General features: G+C 35.5%; 1 protein-coding gene across 1 annotated transcript in view; it reads left to right on the top strand.

The window, feature by feature from the left end:
- The window catches only part of DPP10 (dipeptidyl peptidase like 10), a 646,469-nt gene that overhangs the window by 486,483 nt on the left and 137,300 nt on the right, over window positions 1-22,686 (top strand). Inside the window, exon 7 of the mRNA XM_042994282.1 lies at window positions 97-178. Coding sequence (XP_042850216.1) covers window positions 97-178 — 82 coding nt within the window. The remainder of the gene's footprint in view (window positions 1-96; window positions 179-22,686) is intronic.

Genomic DNA, 22,686 nt, shown 5'->3' with positions numbered 1-22,686 from the left:
AAGTTCTTTGATTCTGGTCTTCATTAGCAGTTGTCCAACTAAATTATTGGTGTAAATGTCAATTTGTTCATGTAAAAATATTTACCTTTTTTCAAGGGAAGTTTGGGAGTTAAATCCTCCAGAAGTAGAGGACTCCGTCTTGCAGTATGCAGCCTGGGGTGTCCAAGGCCAGCAGCTGGTAAGCACAGGCATCGGTATTCACCAAACACTGTCAGCCATGGCCCCGTAGAAAACGTTTACAGAAGCCACTTCCTTTTGCAAACTGTCCTGTTATACTTGATGTTTTCTATTTACCTTCCATCTTCCATCTGGTATTCCAATTTAAGAATATATGAAATAATACAGGTATTATTTTATTAATTAATTAAAAAAGAAAAAAGTTTATAAATCATGGAACCTAGAAGAGATCCAAGAATACCGAGGTCTAGTTCTGTGGAATTTCCGTTACATAACATTGTCAAGTTTATTTATTCTTTCTTTAAAATTTTGTTGTTTATTTATGAGAGATAGAGACAAGCATGAGTGGGGGTGGGGGCAGAAAGAGGGAGACACAGAATCAGAAGCAGGCTCCAGGCTCTGAGATTTCAGCACAGAGCCTGACGCAGGGTTCAAACCCACAAACTGCGAGATCATGACCTGAGTTGAAGTCAGATGCTTAAGTGACTGAGCCACCCAGGTGCCCCATCATCGTTTGTTTATTCTTAATGCATTATTCAGAGTAAAAACTTAAGACAGAAGTCTACACTTGACACTGGTTTGTTAGGGGAAGATTTCTTGTCATATTAGATTTTGAAATTATCACCAACTCAAAAAGACCATTACTGATGCATAAAAGCAGTTTGAGCAACACTATATTTTTGTCCATGTCTTATGGTGAAAGTATAAAGACCTTAAGGGGATATTGCTCAGGAAGTGGTATTGCTTGGTTATATGGCATGTGAATGCTCAAATGTAGTACATGCTGCCAAACTGACTTCTAAATTGCTTGCATATTTATATGCAGACCAGCGACACTTTGAGAATTCCCGTTGGTACTATATTCTCACCAATGCCTTCTTTTTCCATATTATCGTATTGTTTCTTAATAATGACATTATTGCTTCTTCCATTCCAATTTTTATGCTTTCTGTCTTATTAAGATGTGCGTGCTCTACTTACCCTATGAATGTGGCTAGGTTTGGTGTGGTATTTGTGTGTGTATGGGAGAGATTTTTAAGAACTCATCCTATTATGGTAATAAAATTAAGTCTTGCATTTTTAAAATTAGTTTCATAATTTATACATTTCTTTTTTTTAATCAAAAAAATTTTTAATGTTTATTTCTGAGACAGAGCATGAGTGGGGGAGGGGCAGAGAGAGAGGGAGATACAGAATCCGAAGCAGGCCCCAGGCTCTGAGCTGTCAGCACAGAGCCCGACGCGGGGCTCGAACCCACAGACCGCCAGATCATGACCTGAGCCAAAGTCGGATGCTCAACCGACTGAGCCACGCAGGCGCCCCAATAATTTATACATTTCTAAAAATCCATCTCACCTAAACTTCCACTGGTTAGCATAATGTTTTTATCCCTTTTTACAATATTTTTTTAATCTTTGTATTTTGTACTTTTTTCTTTTCCTATGTTATTTGAAGTACTTTCTTCTTTTCATGATCAACTTTGATATTTGTAAACTTCACATATGTCTTCTCAAAGGCCAAATTTTAAATTTATACAGTCCTTTCTATTATAATGTTAGTATTTTATTTTTCTTTTCTAATACAGAAACACTGATTCTATATTTTCTCTAAATTTTGCTTTACCTTCATCCAGCAAGTTGATAATATTTTTATTAGTATTTAATTTGAATATTATTTCAGTGTTCATGTATGTTCTTCTTTTCACATCGGCTATCTTGATCTTTGTTTTTAAGTTTACAGAAATGTAGAATTAGTTTTAAAACTATATATGGAGTTCATAAACATCTTTGTAATAAACTTTATCTATTATCTAGTTTATAAACTTTGAAGTTTATAAGACTTGATTTTTACCTTATAATAAACTTACGTTTTCATGTGATAGGTGTGGTGTTTAATATATGCATATTAGATCTGTCTTGATAATTACATTTTTAAGACTTTTATTTCTTTGCTGGTGATAGTGGGTGTGGTCTTTTACTTTAGCATGCTATCAGTTTTGCATTATGTAATTTAAACTATGATTTTAGAGTGAGGCAGTTTAAATGTTAAATAAATCTTTCAGGATGGAATTGTTGATACTCTTATCAATATGGTATTCTACTTGCCTTTAATGGTTCTGATTGACCAACCCTAACTCTGACTTTTAGGAGAGTCCATGAAGGGAAGTTAGAATCCTCTAGATTTTTTTTTTTTTAATTGTTGCTTCAACAACGGCTGGGTGGGCTAAGGTGTGTTTCTTATTGCCTATGGGCCTCAAATTCCTCATTATAAAACAGAAATGTCTGCATCATCATCTCATTATGATAATTAATTTGGGAAATCTAAATATTCCCCTAGTGAGGTATACATTATTATTTTTATTTCATTTTATAAATCTAAGAAATACTTTTATAGGATGATTGGTGAGATAGGGAGGTAGTACAAGATATGTCACATCTCAAGAAGGCTGAAGAATAATATATTGCTATTAAATAGTGCTTCTGTTCATTAGAAAAGCTTCTCCACCTAAAATATTCTAGAATTGAATATACCTGTGATGGAACCTCTGCTAGTGATTGGCCATGTGATCTTGGCCAAGTCTTTTTTCCTCTTGGTACCTCATTTTCATCAGCAGAAAAGTGAGGACCTTTGACCATGCTTGTTGGCTTTGTTCATGGAATATGATATATTTTTATATATCCATAATATATATATTATGCTACATAATATATTTTTAAGTATTATATTTTTTAAAAAGAATGAAATTATTTTTAAAAATATTTTCGGAATGACTGGAATAAAGAAGGGGGAGCATGAGAGGTTGAAAAGGGTTGTAGAGTAATTGCCTTAGCAGATTTTCTTCTTTTCTTTTTTTTTTTTTTGTTGTTTCTTTCTTCCTCCCTCCCTCCCTCTTTCTTTCTTTCTTTCTTTCTTTCTTTCTTTCTTTCTTTCTTTCTTTCTTTTCTTTCCTTCCTTCCTTCCTCTCTTCCTTCTTTCCTTCCTTCTTTTTTTCTTTTCTTTTGTTTTTTCTTTTCTTTCTTCTATAGTTATCCACTCTGAAATATTTCCAGAGTCAACTATGCAGTAGATGACTGTTTTAGAGTAAGAAATACATTTTTCATATGCAGAAAGAACTTTCATTGTATCTTGGTGGATGTGTTCCTTAAACATGTAAACTAGTTGTTTGATGGAATATTAAAAAAAGGAAACTATTTTCAACATAGAAAAAATCAACAGTAAAATAATTTTTTATTTAAAAAATTTTTTAACGTTTATATATTTTTGAGAGAAACAGAGCATGAGCAGGCGAGGGGCAGAAAGAGGGAGGGAGACACAGAATCCGAAGCAGGCTCCAGGCTCTGAGTTGTCCGCACAGAACCCGACGCCAGGCTCCATCCCACAGACCACGAGATCATGACCTGAGCTGAAGCCGGATGCCCAACTGACATAGCCACCCAGGATTCCCAATAATTTTTTTGAAAGGATATTTATTTTGAGAGAGAGAGAGAGAGAGAGCATAAGCAAGGGAGGAGGGTCAGAGAGAGAGAAAGAGAATCCCAAGCAGTTTTTTTGTTGTCAGCGTACAGCCTGACATGGGGCTCAAACTCATGAACTGTGAGATTGTGACCTGAGCCAAAATCAAGAGTTTGATGCTTAACCAACTGAGCCACCCAGGCACCCCTTATCCCTGGTCTTTAGTCCCCTACATGTTTAACATGGCTTTAGGATCTCAGACAAAGAAGACTTTGGGAAAACAAAGGTTTACCAGAAATATTGAAAGAAGCATACACAAAGTTGCCAGACATTAGAAGCTGCTTAAACATCTTTACACTTGTATTTCACAAAGAAATCCTATATGACACTGTATTCACTGTGATATCCACACTGAATGGTTGAATGATTGATTAAATAATTATGAAGGAAACAAGCTAGTAATTTAAAATGCAGTGAATTATAAACATCATGCTTGCCTTTATATTTTTCATATTCAAAAATTTTTGTAACAGTGTATTTAGTATACATATATAGATCTGTCTTAGATCCATTCCATTACGATATTCCTAAAAAGTGGCAGCAGAAACTGCCTAGGGTATGCTAGATATGGAGATGCCAGATTGGATTCAGAGAAGGCAGGAATCAGTGTAGGACTGTGGTGAGTGAGCAGCAAAAAATGGGTAGTCGCTCTAGTTTTACCTGTTTTACTCTGATGATGTCAATAAGAGAGCTGGTCCATTAGGCCAAAGGCAAATTCCAAACACAGAAATTTCCAGAAACTAAAATCCCAAGACAATTTCATGTTTTTCTCACTGGAGAGTCCTTCAGAAAATCTTTGAAACTTTCATGAGTTTTATATAACTCTCATTCTCCTAGCCTTAGAGGTACTAATATTAGTGCCAAAGTAATAGTTTGACACCCTCAGGGAAGTTGTATTAATTGCTGGCATTTTCTTTAATGCTTCCTACTTGTTATGGATTGTTTTTCAGTATAGTTGAGAAAATAATAAAAAGGACAAAAAATTTATAAAAATCATAGATCCTCTCATGGGAGTCGTTTTTTAGGTGGTTAATTCCTGGGTCCATTTCTTACTAAATGTTGACCTTAAGAATATTACTTAATTTCTGTATGCCTTACTCTCCTTATCTTTAAAATGGTGGGGAACTGGAGAGTGTTATGTTAAGTGAAATAAGTCATACAGAGAAAGACAGATACCCTATGTTTTCACTCTTATGTGGATCCTGAGAAACTTAACAGAAGTCCATGGCAGAGGGGAAGGAAAAAAAAAAGTTAGAGAGGGAGGGAGCCAAACCATGAAAGACTCTTAAAAACTGAGAACAAACTGAGGATTGATGCGGGGGTGGGAGGGAGGGGAGGGTGGGTGATGGGTATTGAGGAGGACACCTGCTGGGATGAGCACTGGTGTCGTATGGAAATCAATTTGACAATAAATTTCATATTAAAAAAATAAATTAATTAAATTAAATTAAAAAAAATAAAACGGTGAGAGTAGTGGTACTTCACCAATAGTGCTAGTCTGGTGTTTAACATATAAGCAATAAAGCACATTGAATAATATCTTGCATATAGTATTTTAGAGGTTAATTTTTACTATTTTTTAAAAAAGATTTTTTAGGTTTATTTATTCATTTTGGGAGAGAGAGAGAGAGAGAGAGAGAGAGAGAGAGAGAATTAGCAGAAGAGGGGCAGAGAGAAAGAGGGGGACAGAGGATCTGAAGTGGGCTCTGAGCTGAGAGCAGAGAGCCTGATGCCTGTGGGGCTCGAACTCACAAATCATGAGATCATGACCTGAGCCAAAACTGGATGCTTTATTGACTAAGCCACCCAGACACCCCTAAAATGATTTTTAAAAGTATCTTTGTCACTTGAATTTTAACTTGTTTGGGAATTTTTGTTTCACTAGTTTTGAGGAGAATGAAGTCTAAGTTCTTTGGCATGGCATATCCCAAAATCCTTTGGGTAAGTTTTGGGATAAAGTCCGTATTTGTCAAGGTTATCCTTGATGTGCATGTAAACATAGATTCAATATAAATTAAAGGATGCATCTCTACAAATGGCTAATTGTCCATTTCATGTGAGTATGACAGGCTTTGTCAATATTTGAAGCCATCAGCAAACTTGGCAATATGATTTTATTAGATGAGTCATTATAATACTTTAATTAGTTTTGCATTAAATTAATTAAAGAGGCCTGTAGCGTTTATAAACTAAGGACAATTAACTCCCCATCCTTAAATCTCAGTTTTTAATTTTATTTGCTATGAAAGAAATCCCTGGTTGTAGAGAAGAGAGGTAAGAGGTTGATATAATTTATAGATAAAGAGGGTCTGAATTAGAATCAAAGGGAAAATTTTTCAGCACCAGTGAGATGGGGGCATTTTGCAGGTGGTAAACTCTGTGGGGAAAAAAAGAAACAAAACTTACACAATACAACATTATTGACACATACAACATGTACACTCTAAACAACATTTAGAGCAGGTTGTGAGTAGACTACTATAGCGGTTATAAAACAAAATGAAGGGTCCCAAAACATGTATACCAAACATATGTGTACTATATGTATACATGGATGTGGATGTGGATTCTCTGTAAAGGGAAGAAGATTTTAAGGAATCAGCTCATGCAACCGTGGGGCAGTCTGGTAAGCTGAAAACTCAGATGAGAGTTCATTTTATAATCTTGAGCAGAAGTCTTGAGGCAGGAGCCCTTCTTTAGGAAACCTGTTTTTTGCTGTTAAAGCCTTCAACTGATTGGATAAGGACCACTCACATTATTCTTTTCTAAAAATCAACTGATTGTAAATGTCAATCACATCTACAAACTGCTTTTACAAGATGTGTTTGACCAAGCAGTCAGACACCGTAACCTAGCCACGCTGACACATAAAATTAGCCATCATGGCATAGTAACCGCTTGATTTGATTCCCACTTGTCCTTTCCTACAGTAACACACTTTAATTCAGATCATCGTCTTTCACATAAATATCCCTCTTCACTCGCTGGCCACTCTAACCCATCCAGCATCCACAGAGGTATGTGTTAAAAATGCAGATTATTAACAGCTCCCACAGGTGATAAAATGTCACTGCTGTGACACGCAAGATGCAGCTAAGGTGACACATCCTGTGGCTCCTGCCACTCCACTGCAGAGCAGAAGCACAGGTTTTTTTCTCTACGTAAACCAAAACTCTGTAATCTCCAGAGAGTGATTATGATTACACCCTCTGAGTGTCCTCTCCCGCATAATGTTTGTACCTTTGAATCATTCTCTTTGGTGTATCCCCTCATTGTTTTCTTTTCATTAGATGTCTTTGTCAAATACTAAAATGCAAAATGCTAACATATTCCTCTTCTCTGATAATTCCACCCCCCCCCCCCCCGAATTTCTACAGGCTAAGTGAATTGCTTGCTTCTCAGGAGTCTAACATTCTTCCATTTTATCTCAAATCATTTAAGATTTTATTTATTCACATTGCTGTCTTTCACCACTGACTTCCAGTCATTTCCAGAGCATATGGAATACAGAATATGTTAAACATTTCCCTCCCTCCCTCTCACCTAAGCCCTCCCTTCCTCTATGTCTCTTTCTTTCCATCTTTCCCTCCTCTTCCTCCTTCTTCTATGTAAAACTCATTTTAGCCCAAGGCAAAATGTAAATTTAATGAGTATCTGGTTGCATTAAGAAATTAATGAAAGGCTGACAGTGGTTTGTGTGGAGGATCAGATACAGCAAAGAGTTTTGAGGATGGCATGATGTGAAGCGTAGTCATGCATGAAAGGTTGGGTCTGGTCAAAGAGTTTGTGTTAGACTGTAAGTAATTGAGTTTAGAGGCAGAGAGCTAAGTTTAGAGGCTACTATAATCTGGAAATGATTTGGTAAATAATATATTTAAGAGATAAGTATGTCAAGTATTTAACTGAGATATAAAACTTGATCACAGTCAAGTAATAAAAATTGTCTTCTACTCATTCACATACATTAAGTTATACAAATATGATTTATCAATGTATTTCTACACTTAATATACAAGTGTATTCCTAAATCTCATTTTAGACTCCCAATTTTTTAGGCCACTGTATTGAGAACAAATAAAGATTGATACATACAAATGGCTGCCCTTTGCATTGAATACAAACAAAAAAGTGTACATATTTTGTGTAAAACTTGAGCTGAAGAGAAGTATATACCTGTGAAACAGTCATCACTTTCAATACCATAAATGTATCCATCAAGTCCAAAAGTTTCCCACTGCCCTATTTATTTTTTGTGTGTGATGAGAACATTTAACATAACATAGATTCCTTCTTTGATATTGCTAATATCTTTTCAATCTATTCAGGCTAAACTAAAATCATTACACCCATCCTTCCAGTGGCATTAATCTTTAAAAATATTCAGTGTTTTACTCATCACAATCTAGGTATTTGGAGAAATTACTTTTTCTATATTTTATTACCTATATTATTGGAAAATGTAATGTTTTAGGTAATTCTCCAAGTACAAGTACAAAGTCACAACCTTTCCCATCACCTGCATTTTTGTTATTACTAGTATTGCTTTAAAATTTATAATAAAATCTTCAGTGTTTAGCAATGGTTCCATGCCTCCAGGAAATTTTCAATTTCCTTGATGTAATTGTTTACATTTAATAGTTCATTAATGGAAATTTTGAACCATTTCCTTGACTTTTCTAGTATGACCTTAGTCCTCATGGGTTTAAGGGAGGTGTTTAAAGTAGCATTTTTCAAACATGTCATCGAAATCTCATGTTTCCTAGTAAATACTGAAATGTTTTTACTGGACATTCCATTAAGTAATTTTTTAAGTATAAAAGTAATTATTTTAATTATTATTAACACATGTTTGGGAAATATATGATAAACATATACAAATATACTGTATATAAGAGATACATATGTATATACCCATGCACACCACAAATGCACACAGACACACACACTCACACCTGCTGCTGACTTCATGTATATTTTGGGATGAAAGGCTTAGGCCTGAAGTTCTAGCATATTCGAGGTGTCCCAAGTAGATGAAGAAAGGGCCAATAAGAGTCAAATTCTAGTTCAAGTCAGAACTTCACAGTAGTGTGTGTGATGGTCATTGCTAGGACATTAATTGCTACAGGAGAACTGCTACACCCTGAAACCGGAAAATTTACATCCTCAACATCCTCAACTATTTATTGCAATGATTATTTCCCATATAAATGAATTTTGAGCATTTTTTTACCTCATTCATCTTCATTAGTGGAGATGACTGAAAACATATTACCTTTTTCATGTTATCTGTAACAAAACTTAATGTTCCTGTTTTTTGTTACAGAAAACAAAAGCAATTCCTCTTAGCACATTTAGTACTAGGCACACCTAAAGTCAAACGGGTCTCACTTCAAATTTGACATAAGGAAAGTATCAAGAGGCTGATATAATTTCTTTACTCAGTATTAGACTGGAAAGAATCCAGTGAACCATAATAGGATAACTGCTTGGGTTTAACAAAAATAATAAAAACACCCTTAAAATGTCCCAGACATCTTGACTGATAAATTTGTAGTATATTCAGGTATATGTTTACATTAATATAGTAGGTATGTAAATATGACAGGAAATACATTCTCATGCAAGTAAAATACCATACCATATGTAAATATGACAGGAAATACATTCTCATACAAGTAAAATACCATTACAGTGTAGGTGTATGTATAGAAAAGGAAAAAGAAATATGCAATTACCATATATACTGTAAAGGAAAATTAACTTGCAATTGCTGTAAAAATTACCTACCCACATATCAATTAAGCACTCCTGTAGACTGCTTGTGCCTTGTATTTAAATAGTATATTTATGACTTTTCTATCTAAAGTCAGAGATTTTTCAAAGAAATAGAAAATAAAGTTCTGATTCTCTATAAGCATACATTTCCTCTAAAGTGTTGCATATTTCAGTGTAAGGAGAATCTGAGCAACTTGCATACTGTTAGTTGTACTCTTACTGCTTTTAAGCTATCTGTACTGGCTTTAGTAAAAATCACTTGGTGGAGCGCCTGACTGGTTCATTCGGTTAAGTGTCCGACTTCTCTCAGGTCATGATCTCCTGGTTCATGAGTTCGAGCCCCGTGCCAGGTTCTGTGTTAATAGCTCGGAGCCTGGAACCTGCTTCAAATTCTGTGTCTCCCTCTTTATCTGTCCCTCCTCCACTCACACTCTGTCTCTCTCTCTCTCTCTCAAAAAATAAATAAACATTAAAAAAAAAAAAAGAAGTCACTTGGTAAGTATATGCTGACTTGGTCTTGCAGACTGCCTGGGACTGTGAACCCTCTGAAGGCAGGTGCTCCAATTGTGTAATGCTCATAGCGTGTATAATTGTAAAGTGAGCTGTAGGCATGTATTTTCCCTTGAGAATAATAAAAGAGAAGCTGCTGACGGAAGATGTTGCAACCTGTGTGAGCATGTGAAAATAGAAGTTATTTTGGGGCGCCTGGGTGGCTCGGTCGGTTGAGCGTCCGACTTCGGCTCAGGTCATGATCTCACGGTCCGTGAGTTCGAGCCCCGCGTCGGGCTCTGTGCTGACAGCTCAGAGCCTGGAGCCTGTTTCGGATTCTGTGTCTCCCTCTCTCTCTGCCCCTCCCCTGTTCATGCTCTGTCTCTCTCTGTCTCAAAAATAAATAAACGTTAAAAAAAAATTAAAAAAAAAAAAAGAAAATAGAAGTTATTTAAATGCTGACAGTTTCTAGTTGAGGCCAGCCCTAGAGATTTTGAGGGGAAGTAGAAATATTGTCAGGCTTATACAAAAAAGAAAAGAAAAGAAAATCATCAATCTACTCAGTGCTGTTTGAGATAAACTTTACCTGTGTTATATTTTTAATGTTTTATTCCACACTTAGAAAAACCAAACGGAAATCAATTCTTTATCATAGAAAGTACCAATATTAATAATGAGACATCTGAAATTTACTTACTTCTTTTGGGGGAAAGGAGGAGACTTCATCCCTATTTAAAGTGCTCCCCTTGGTTCACCTAGACGAGTTATAAAATGTTGTAGAGGTTCTAACTATATGTTATGAACATGCAACTCACTAGGGATATAAAAGGCACAATTTCTATATTCCAGGACCTCACAGAAAATAGAGCTACAGGTAGGGATTCCCACCTCTTGGAACACCTGAAACAGAAGGGTTCCAATGTGGTCTTCACCTTGCAGGGGGCCCTCTCTGAGGTGATGGGGCAGTTTCCTGGAGAAAGTGACCTGAAAGCTGAGTGTTGAAGTTACACAAGACCCTTGAACAACAGTGCAGAGGTTAGGGGTGCCAACCCCACATGCAGTCAGAAATCCACCTGTAACTTTTGACCTCCCCCAAACTTAATTACTAAGAGCCTACTGTTGACCAGAAGCCTTATCAATTAACACATATATTGCATGTTATATGCATTATGTACTGTACTCTTACAATGAAGTAAGCTAGAGAAAACAAAATGTTGTTAAGAAAATTATAAGGAAGAGAAAATACATTCATGGTACTGTAGGGAATTTGTCGAAAAAAAATCGACATTATAAGTGGACCCACACAGTTCAGATGCATTGACATTCAAGGGTCATCTGAACATTCCAGGACCTTTATTTAAAGGCATTCCTCTAGACTATAAGGAAGTTCTCAATGTAAGAAGAAACGGAATATATGTATATGGAATCACATGCTTTAATTGATTGGTTTATATTTTTAATAACAAAAAGCTGTAACTTAGATGTTACTGACAAATGTGAAAAGGTAAAAAGAATCAAATAAGCCAGAAGAATAAAATATGCCAGCAGATTTGTATCAGAAAGAATCACTATTGTTTGTTTGCTAGTTCTAATAAGAATTCACTATATTTCCCTTAACTTATGTTTAAACAGTTTTGAGTTATTTAGCAATAATGAGGTAAATGTAATGACCATATCTTTTTTTTACCCATTTTCCCACAAAATAGCAATTTTTCTGGCAATTATTTTCTCAAGCTGCTCCTAACATTAAATTTAATAATAAATTTTGGTGTGAGAACCATGGAGGCTCCAGGGTTGCAGATTTTTTAGCTATAAATTTAGGTCATGCATAACCCGATGTACTGAACACTGTAGACAGTTCCTGCTAAGAAGTCATTGGAGTAGAATAACAATGTAGATGATAATCACTAAAATCTATTATTTCATTGCAACCAGGGTTTGGCATATCTCTTATTCTTACTCTGACTATACAGGGTTATCCTACAAGGATAACAAGGCACATTCTATCAGTGGTCTAAGTAGAAACTTTAAAAATAAAAGTATAAGAATGTTATTTTAAGATGTGAGCCATCCTACACAACCCCTAATATTGAGGGGAAAAAAAGATCCCAATTATGAAAGTTTAGTATTCTAGTGACTTACTTTGTTTTATTTAAATGACATGAAAAGAACTCACTGATGGAAATGGTTGTCTGCATTATGGCAAGATTTTTCTTGTCAGAAATAACTTTAAATGGTGCATTCAGGAGCTCTCCCCTTGTTCTGGTCCTTAAAAACAACAAAGGAAATGAAAATGTGAAAAGAAACTCAATCTTTTATGATACTATTAGTCAACCACAGCATAAACTGTAATCTCTAAGGGACATAAAGTAATAATTCCCCAGAGCCAGAAAAAGATTGAAAGCAAATATATACTTTACCACCTTATGGGAAACACAAATTGACAATTTTAGCTGGTAATTTCAACACTTGTCTTACAGTACAAGATAGGATAAGTAGATAGAACATCAGAAACAATATAAAATATATGGTCAATACAATCAACCAACATGATGTCATTGTCGTTTACAAAACACTGTACCCGGCAATTACAGAATACATGGAATATGTACAAGTGCACACAATGGGCCATGAAACAGTTTCAATAAGTGTACCAGAATGGGAATTATACACAGCATGATTTTGGACTACAAAAAAGTTAAATTAAAAAAAATCACACACACACACACACACACACACACACACACACATTTTTATTGGACTAAGAATATGTCCAAAAGAAATACAGTATTAGATATCTAGCAGTTCCAAATGTAGATTTCATCCTGTAAATATATTCCACATGTGCCTAAAGATATATGAAAAGAAAATTCACTGGAACACTGTTTATAATTTAAAAAGCAAAATAAAACACTAGAAACAATTTAAATAAGTTATCATTATTAGACCAGTAAAAATTTAGGGTGCATAAATATAAAATATTGAGAAGCCATTAAAATTAATATGATTCTTCTACATGTGCAGATATGCAATGCCATCCAGTAAAAAAAGGCCACAGTATTAATCAGTATGCTCTCAATATTAAAACACCTATTACATATATTATATACATATAGCTATAAGATATATTATATATTAAATATTTATTTTACACATTTATATTATTTATATTATTAAATATATATCTAATTATAGTTACATGTATGCATATATTTATATATCATATATTACATTTCATTATATTATATAATATGTATTTTATATTATATAATATAACATAATTATATATTATATAAAATATATTGTAATTATAATATATTGCATACATTATTTATTTAGTGTAATATGATTATATATTATAAATTATTATATACTATAAAATGTTTATTCAATATAAAATCATGCATAATTATAATTATACTATTATATTAATTTACACTATACTATATTATACTGCACTGTATATTATATTATATTATATTATATTATATTATATTATATTATATTATATTATATTATATGTGTTGAGAAGTGACCAGGGTTGTCCTCTTTAGAGGAATACTCCCCTGAGAGAACTGGAGTTTGAGAGACATTTTATATTATTTAATTTTTGTCAGAGCATTTCTTATATTTTAAATGAAATATTTTTAAAAATTATTATAAATGACAAAAAGTTTTAAAACAAAGTTGAGGGACACCTGGGTGGCTCGGTCTGTTAAGCGTCTGACCCTTGATTAGCTCAGGTCATGATCTCATGTTTCATGAGTTTGGGCCCCAAGTCAGTCTCTGCACTGTCAGCACAGAACCTGCTTGGTATTCTCTCTCTTCCTCTCTCTCTGCGCACATGCACATGGTATCTCTCTCAAAATAAATAAGTATTTTTAAAAAATGGATTACCTTTAACACAGCATGTAGAATCAGGCACTTCAAGGACTTTCAAAATAGAGAAAATTTTGACAAGTTTTACATGTATATATATATATATATATATATAGTAAATGTATATATGTATGTATATGTTGTAAATTTAAAAATTTATAAGTACTTTATATATATATACACTACAGATACTTGAAATACTTGAATTATATATATATATATCCATATATATATCCACTATATATGTGTGTGTGTGTGTGTATATATATATATATATAGTGGGTAAACAGAATGTATATGTCTTGTGTCTGAAGTATGTGTTATCAGTGATCATATAGAATGGTAAGAGGTTTTACCTCTGCTACAAATACGAAATATAACTGGGGACAAAGGTGACAAAATGGAGGGGTGCCTGGGTGGCTAAGTTGGTTAAGCGTCCGACTTGATAACAGCTCAGATCTTGATCAGGTCATGAGTTCAAGCCCCGCATTGAGCTCCACACTTGGTGTGGAGCCTACTAAAAAAAAAAAAAAAAAGTAAAAATAATTACTGGTTCAGAGTAGTATATTAATAGGTAGTTTAGTCTTTAAAATATATTTGAGAGGTGCCTGGGTGGTTTAGTTGGTTAAACCTCCAACCTCAGCTCAGGTCATGATCTCACAGTTCATGGGTTTGAGCCCCGCATCAGGCTTTGTGCTGACAGCTCAGAGCCTGGAGCCTGCCTCAGATTCTGTGTCTCCCTCTTTCTCTGCCTCTCCTGGACTCATGCTCTGTCTCTCTCTCTCTCAAAAATGAATAAACATTAAAAAAATAAAATATTTAAAATATATTTGATACTGTTTTATATTAGAAGATAAATTATAGTTTGAGAAAGAGAAAGGGACATAAAGAATTACATATTTAAAGCTGAATAAAAGAACCATAGCTTGGTCCTTCAGTTTCCTTGTGAGGGGGAAAAAAATGCTGATCGTGAAGATGAATGTTAAAAGATTTTGGTCGGGGTGGCGCCTGGTGGCTTATTAAGTTAAGCGTCTGATTCTTGATTTCCGCTCAGGTCATTATCTCACAGTTTCTGGGATTGAGCCTGTCAGTGCAGAGCCTTCTTGGGATTCTTTCTCTCCCTCATTTGATCATACTCTATCTCAAAATAAATAAATATTAAATAATGTGTTCAGTATCTTGATTCTAATGTGTTCTGATATGAACAGAATGAAGATAATTACATATAAAATTCGGTACTCAAATCTTTATTAAAAATTATCCTACTAATTACATTCTACATCCCAGAACTAAACTAAAACGAGCCGGGGAACATAGCTAAACTTGGCTATTCATTTAAGAACACACACAAAAAAGCGTGTTCATTAGTTTCTTTGTCTTCTGTTTATGTTATCCAAATTCAATGTCTTCCTAAAGAACTTTCCCTAAGAAAACTTACAGCATCTTCTGGGTTGTTTTTTTTTTTTTTCTGATCAAGTTTATGTCTCTCAAAAAGCCCTATCCTGTCCCCAGAAAGGTAATGTCGTATGTCTAGTGGCCTATCAGATCTTTGGATTCTTTGAACTATAGTTGTCCTCACGTGCAAACTGCCGTCACTTTTTTGAAATTATGTTATTAGCCTGATATCAAGAGATTCAATCTTAAAAGGAAAAAGAAAAGTATTACCCTAGGAATATGATAAATGTCATGCTGGAAAACAATTTTCCATTTTTGGAGCATTCTCCAATTAAAAGAACTTTGACTAAAGTTGAATACATGACTCCTCACCTCAGATAGGTAAGAGTGGACTGTTACAAGCTTCATGTGAATTCATCTGTAAAATCCAGACAAAACATTAACAAAGCAAAATGAAACTACCCAAGGATTCTGGAGACTGAACAAAACCGTGCAAACTTGGGAGGGAAGTGACAGTTCACAGAAAAGTGAATAGTAAAGTGTGTGTGCTCCATTTTGTTTTCTGTAGGGTTGTCTCTTACAAGCAGGTATGTTTGAGACAGAGGTGGATATGTAGGGAGCTGATTCTCTGAAAGGAAAACCCAGTCTCTTCTGACAGGAGCAAGAGTAGTAAGAGCCACTGGGTGACCATGACCGTGACTCCCAGAGTAAGGGAGAAACCCTGAGTTCGAGATGAGGTGTGACCCGTTGCGTGAATGAACCCAGCCAGCACTGTGGCTGGACCTGAGCTACACATGCTTGAACTTTTAAGCCACGTCTTTATAGTCGCTTTTCTGTGTTCCTTGAGAGTCAGGAAAATAAATGCATACAAAGGAATGAAAATCTAGGATATATCAGCATACAAGTGTGTGTGTGTGTGTGTGTGTGTGTGTATGTGTGTACTGTATTTTAAACACACACATATAAAAATACTAAAAAAAAATAGCGTTGGACATTCCTAGAATTGAAAAATACCTAAAATTAAACAACAACTAGATGGGATTCAGAGTAGAATGGGAATGACAGATCAGTCCATGACATACAGATCAATACATATCATTAAATCTGAAAAAGAAAAAAAAAATAGTGAGAAGATTAAAAAAAAAAAAATAGAGCCTAGGGACCAGCAGGAAAATTACAGAAAGTCTTATATGACAGTAACTGGAATTTTAAAAGGAGAGGAGAGAAGAAAACAGGAAAACTCTTTGAAGAAATGATATCCAGATATTCTAAAATTATTGGAAGACATAAATGTACATATTCAAGGTGTTCAGCGACCACACTCCCCCCCCGCCCCAAAAAAAAAACCCAGTAAATTCTATGAGAACCTCCCCTGGGCACTTATTAGTCAAACTGTTGAAAATAAAAAGAAAGAGAAAATGTTGAAGCTGCCAGAGAAACACCACAACATGTTAGATACAAAAGGACAACAGTTAGAATGCCTGCAAACTTCTTGTCAGAAACCATGGAGAATCAAGGTGAAATAAAGGTAATTTCAGATAAAATAAAATAAGATAAAATAAGGGAATTTGTCTCAACCTGTCCCATGCTGTAAGAAATGTTCTTTCAGTCTGAAGAAATATGATACCAGAGGAAATCAGATCTTAGGAACAAAAGAACAGCGGAAATGTTAAATGTATAAGTAAACAGCGAACACTAAGCTGTGTCTTCATTTCTGTATAAAACATGTAACCATTAAAAGCAAAAATGGTAATAAGGCTTTGAGGGTATACATGTATGCATGTGTGATAGTCTTGACAACAGGAACAATGAAAATGGTAAGAGAGTAAGAAACTGTACCTTTTCAACATTTCTATATTTTTCATGACCTTCTTAACTTCCCTAATGATAACTTATACATGGCACTTCAAAATGTGAGTTGACTAATAAAAATCAAATTGTCTTAACTTTAGAATTTAAAGGTATGTGATCGTTTATTTCCATCAAACACTAGGTGGAATCATGCATTCATAAACAACGTTCCTTTTTTTGTTAACATTTTTGTTCCTAGTACATTTGAGAAATTGAGACAAGGCATTTTGAGAGTGCCTCTTGAATGATCAGTGATTTATATTTGTTTCAACATTTTTCTAGAACATTGTAAACTTTTGAGATTTTGGTTAAGGGTCTTATTTCCAAAACCTAAGCTGAATTATCTCAGTAGCTCATCTAGTTTTAATCATGCAGTTTTCCTAGCAGCATGAATTACTCCCAAAGGTCAAGACCTTCAAAAATCTAGTGAATAAAATGTGGAAAATATTTACTGAAAAAAACAAAAACAAAACCCAGGCACTTGAATTTGGAAAGAACACTAAGTTTGTTGTTAGAATCTGCTATGTGTTAGTCATTCTAGATCATTGGTTGGAGTAAAATTCAATAACTGCTGAGCCTATAAAATCCAAAAGCAGAAGGTGATAAGTCAGGAAATACTTGGAACAAAATTGCAATGCATATAGCATAGTAACATGCAGATAAGGCTTGTTAAATGCATCTCTTTAAATTACTTACTTACTTATTTATTTATTTATTTATTTATTTATATTTATTTATTTATTTATTTATTTATTTATTTATTTATTTTCTTTGAGAGACAGAATCCCAGGATGGAGACAGAGGCAGAGAGGGAGAGAATCCCAGGATGGAGACAGAGGGGAGTGGTGGGAGAGAGAGAGAGAGAGAGAGAGAGATTGATTGAGATTGAGAGGGAAGTGGGGCTCACCCAAAGAGGAGCTTGTGCTCACATTATGTGGGGCTCACGCTCACTTGGAGCAGGGCTCAAGCACACCCCATGTGTGACTCGAACTCACAAACTTTGAGATCATGACCTCAGCCAAAGTCAGACACTTAACATCTGAGCCACCCAGGCACCCCTAAATGCATCTCTTTTTAAAGGGAGAAAATAGGGGGTTTGTTTTCTTGAAATCATTGTTTCTTGATTTAGAGTTTGCCACTGATGTGTATCTATTCATAGAAAATAAAAAAAAGACTTGACAAAACAAAAAAAGTTATTGGAAAGATACTTGGGAATGATTTGACATGTTTGCTCAGGAAAGTTAGCTTGTTATATCAGAGATTTTAAAAGATAAAAAGAATGAGCGATATGCTAGGAGAGAAGGAGTCTGTCTCTGTTGATCTGGTGGCATTATATTTGTGGGGATTTTTTAGTGTTTATTTATTTATTTTTTGAGAGGGAGAGAGAACAGGGGAGGAACAGAGAGAGAGAGGGAGAGAAGGAATCCCAAGAAGGCTTCAGCTGTCAGCACAGAGCCCGACGCAGGGCTTGATCTCACGAACTGTGAGATCATGACCCTAGTGGAAATCAAGAGTTGGATGCTTAACCAACTGAGCCACCCAGGCGTCCCGTGGCTATATATTTGATGGGACTATAAATTGAGAGTTACTTTGGATTCTTGTGCATCTCAAATGGAGTTTTAAGGTAACTCTAGCAGGGGCACATAGGATGGATATGTCCTAGTGTGGGGGACTGAGTTGGATGAAGTCCACTGAAGTGACTGTCCTTCTAATAAAATACTGAAATGCTAACCCATTACAATTGTGGGTATTAAAGGAAAAGCTGTATAATAGTATGGATGAGAATTATTTTAGAATGTATTTATTTATTTGACAGAGAGACAGAGACAGAGAGGAGGAGAGGGCAGAGAGAGAATCCAAGCAGGCTCTGTGTTCATCTGGGAGCCCGACCCAGGGCTCAGTCTCATAACCCTGAGATCTCGACCAGAGCAGAAATTAAGAGTCGGACACCTAACCAACTGAACCACTCAGGCACCCCAGGATAAGAATTATTTTTGTGGATTTTTAGTAAACCATGGACATGTGAGGAGACCTGTTGTCCTGCAAGACAAGATAAGAAAGATCAGAGTTAAGTTCTCATGCATGACTTGAAAGGCATAACAAAATGGTGGATCCAAGGGGAAAAGAATGGAAAGTTGACAAGTGAAGCCTGTCTTGGACTGAGGTTTCCCTTTTAAAGTATCATGCAGTTGAGTAGATTCGCATTGAAGTCAGGATAATATGTAAATACAAATCGGTCAGTTTGTGAGATCCTCACCCATGTTTTTAAAGAAAATATGAAAAGGTTGTTCTAAATTGATCACATTAATTCCAGTCAATCTTTAACATTATTTTCTTTGGGATGAGATTTGTGATTGCTACTGAACTTTGATGTCATAGAGTTGACCCACATCTTAGAGGAAGTACTATGCTATTTGAAAGCTATGAAAATAATTGGTCCTTAAGGATGCAAATAATGATCCAGATACCAGTTCATTTTTATTTAAGAAATAGGACCTATTTTAAAATGCAGTTTAAGATTTTTCCCTTAGAATATTAGACCTGCCAGATATCCTGATTTAAAAAAAAAAATCATGATCAAGTTCATTTAAGAAATGCGATATCATGAATTTCAATGATTCGTAATGGGATAAGCGAAATTTTTGAAGAATTCCATTTTAAAAAGAAAATAGAAAGACAGAAAAAAGAAAGAAAAAATAATTTTGCTTAATTCAGTGTTTTCTTATATTGCCCTATACCAAGGGACAGTAAACTTTTTCTGTAAAGGTCCAGATAGTAAATATTTTTTTTAATTTTTAAAAATTATTTGTCTTTATTTTTGAGAGGCAGAGAGAGAGAGAGACATAGTGCAAGTGGGGGAGGGGCAGAGAGGGAGACATAGAATCTGAAGCAGGCTCCAGGCTCTGAGCTGTCTGCACAGAGCCTAACACAGGGCCCAAACTCACGAACCGTGAGATCATGACCTGAGCCAAAGTCAGACGCTCAACCGACTGAGCCACCCAGGCACCCCGAGATAGTATATATTTTTGATTTTGCAGGACAACAGGTAAAATTGAGAGGGTTTTATACAGGTACTTATGTAACAAGACAGAAAACAAATTGTCATAACATTTTATTGAGGTAACTAAAAATCATAATTAAGTGCAATGTTTTGTAATACATGTCTACTAATGAGATTATTTTCTTGTGGGGAATCTTTTTACTTACCTGAAATTCCAAGTAAGTGTCCCCTCTCATCAAATCACAAATGTTGGTCTGCAAAAACCATTCATAGCTTGTGAACCATGCAATATCAAAGACAGGCTAGACTTTGCTCATGCACCATAATTTGTAGAACCCTGCCCTCGACCATGGCACTCATTTTCATATAATGCCTACTTGTTAGAACTAGTGCTTTAGAATATCACTTCTCTCATTTGAGGAGCCAGAGATTGGTAAAGCTGATTGGCATGAACCTCATATGAAAAGGATTTTTTTATAATGGGGTGGAAAAGTTACGTTCTAAAGGAACAATACAGAGCAGTGAGCAGCTTGAGGTGTGAGATAGTAATCAAGTGTCACTAGACAGGGCTGCCGGGTAATGATGCCCTCAAGGGAGACCAGATTCAGTTACAGCGAAGTGATAGAAGGAACTTTCAGAGAAGAAACAGGGTCAGGGGCAGTTGGTTGGTTTGGGAGTGACTGTTTTCAAATGTAGCGTGAAAGAGTATGGACACGGGGGTTGGCAAAAGGTCTGGGAGTGCTGAGCGTTATTATTTTGATGACAGCAAGGTGGAGGATCAGTTGTCAGTAACAACAGTTACAATTTTGGGATTACTGAAATGACCAAGAACAAGTGATAAGTGAGAAATTTAGTTGATTAAGTCCAGGAGAGGAAGGTGATCTCAAAACCTGGGGCAAGGAGACTTCCTTGTTCCGATGATGGGATCCTAAGGAAGCCTGATGGTCTTCTTCGGTTGGATAAATGCTATTATAAAACATTTATTGCTTAAACTATGTGAAGGATTCTGGACAGCAGACTTGAAGCCTAAATATTTTGAGGAAATAAGTGAAAAAATTCTGGGTGCATTTCCTCAAATCTCAGTCTTCTCCTTTTTGCAGTTCTCTTTTTCATCCTTCTCCATATTACTTTTAAATCCACCCCCCAAGAAAAAATCTTTTCATAGAGATTTTCCTGAAAGCTCCAATCACACTATGCTCACTTTTCATCTTTTCTTATCCCATTCTCCATTTACAAACCCAGAAATGGGTATGCACTGGTGGTGGCACCCCAGAATCCTGCTTCTTCAATCCATCGTATATCTTTTCAAGTGTTATGATACCCAGTCAACAGTGGCAACTGCGTTTGGACTTTCTTAAAAACCATCTTGCTCTCTGCCTAAGCATCTTCTTTTCTCTTTCTTTCTCTTTTTTTTTTTTAAAGTTTGTATTTAAATTCCAGTTAGTTTAACATAGAGTGTAATATTAGTTTCGGGTGTCCAATATAGTGATTCAACACCTCCATACATCACCCAGTGCTCATCAGGACAAGTGCACTCCTCGATTTGCATCACTTATTTCCCCCATTCCCCCATCCACCTCCTCTCTGGTAGCCTTCCGTTTATTCTCTAGTTAAGAATCTATTTCAAGGAGCTTGGGTGGCTCAGTCCCTTACGTGTCTGATTGATTTCGGCTCAGGTCATGATCTCACAGTTCCTGGCATCAAGCCTGAGTTGGGCTCTGTGCTGACAGAGTGGAGCCTGCTTGGATTGTTTTTCTCTCCCGCCCCCTCTCTCTCTGTCCCTCCAGCCCTCGTGCTCGCTCGCTCTCTCTCGCTCTCTCTCTCTCAAAATAAATGAAAATTAACAAAGTAAAAGGGTCTATTCTTGGTTTGCCTCCCTCTCTCTCTTCTTTTTCCTCTCCTCATTTTGTTTCTTAAATTCAAAATATGAATGAAATCATATGATACTGCATTTTCTTTTCTATTTGTCACTGTTTTATCTGTTCTAACATTAAAGTATTATATGCATCAAACTTAGAAACTCACCTACCTCCCACTAATGGCTAATATGAAAAGCAGCCCATTTTAACACAAGGCATATTATTTGTTTACTGTATTAATACCTGTAGAATAAGGACACCCATGTGGGAACAGTGTTTGGAGGTTTATTCTGAGATAGGCTTTGCCTTAGTAGTTAATATTACAGTATCATTGGGATCCCATTTCACTTCCTAATGCTCAACCAGAACAGGGTACAGAAAATAATAGTTCAGATTAATTCAAAATGAAATGAAAGATCGTAGGATCATGATTTAAGATATTCAGGGCACTCTATACACCTTTGTATCTTCACAAATGGACTAATATTTTAGTGTGTTTTTAGTTTGAACTGGTTTTCAGAATGATCATCCAAACCACTAAAAGGAAAATTGTTAAGAAAGCATCTCCGTATCTTCATATGTTTCCCACACTTCTCTCTAGTTCTCCGATAATTCTTTGATATCTAGTCTGGCCTCACTCCCTCCTATCACACATCTCTTTGCCTTTTCATCTCTCTTATTTTCCTTTCTGTTTTTTTTTCCTCTTCACTGTGTTTTCAGTTTCAGATCATCTAAACTTGTCTTTCC

The sequence above is a fragment of the Panthera tigris genome, chromosome C1, assembly GCF_018350195.1.
Source record: "Panthera tigris isolate Pti1 chromosome C1, P.tigris_Pti1_mat1.1, whole genome shotgun sequence".
NCBI classification, from domain to species: Eukaryota; Metazoa; Chordata; class Mammalia; order Carnivora; family Felidae; genus Panthera; species Panthera tigris.
The sequence above is the reverse complement of the archived record's forward strand: the minus strand, read 5'-3'. Positions and strand labels throughout refer to the sequence as shown.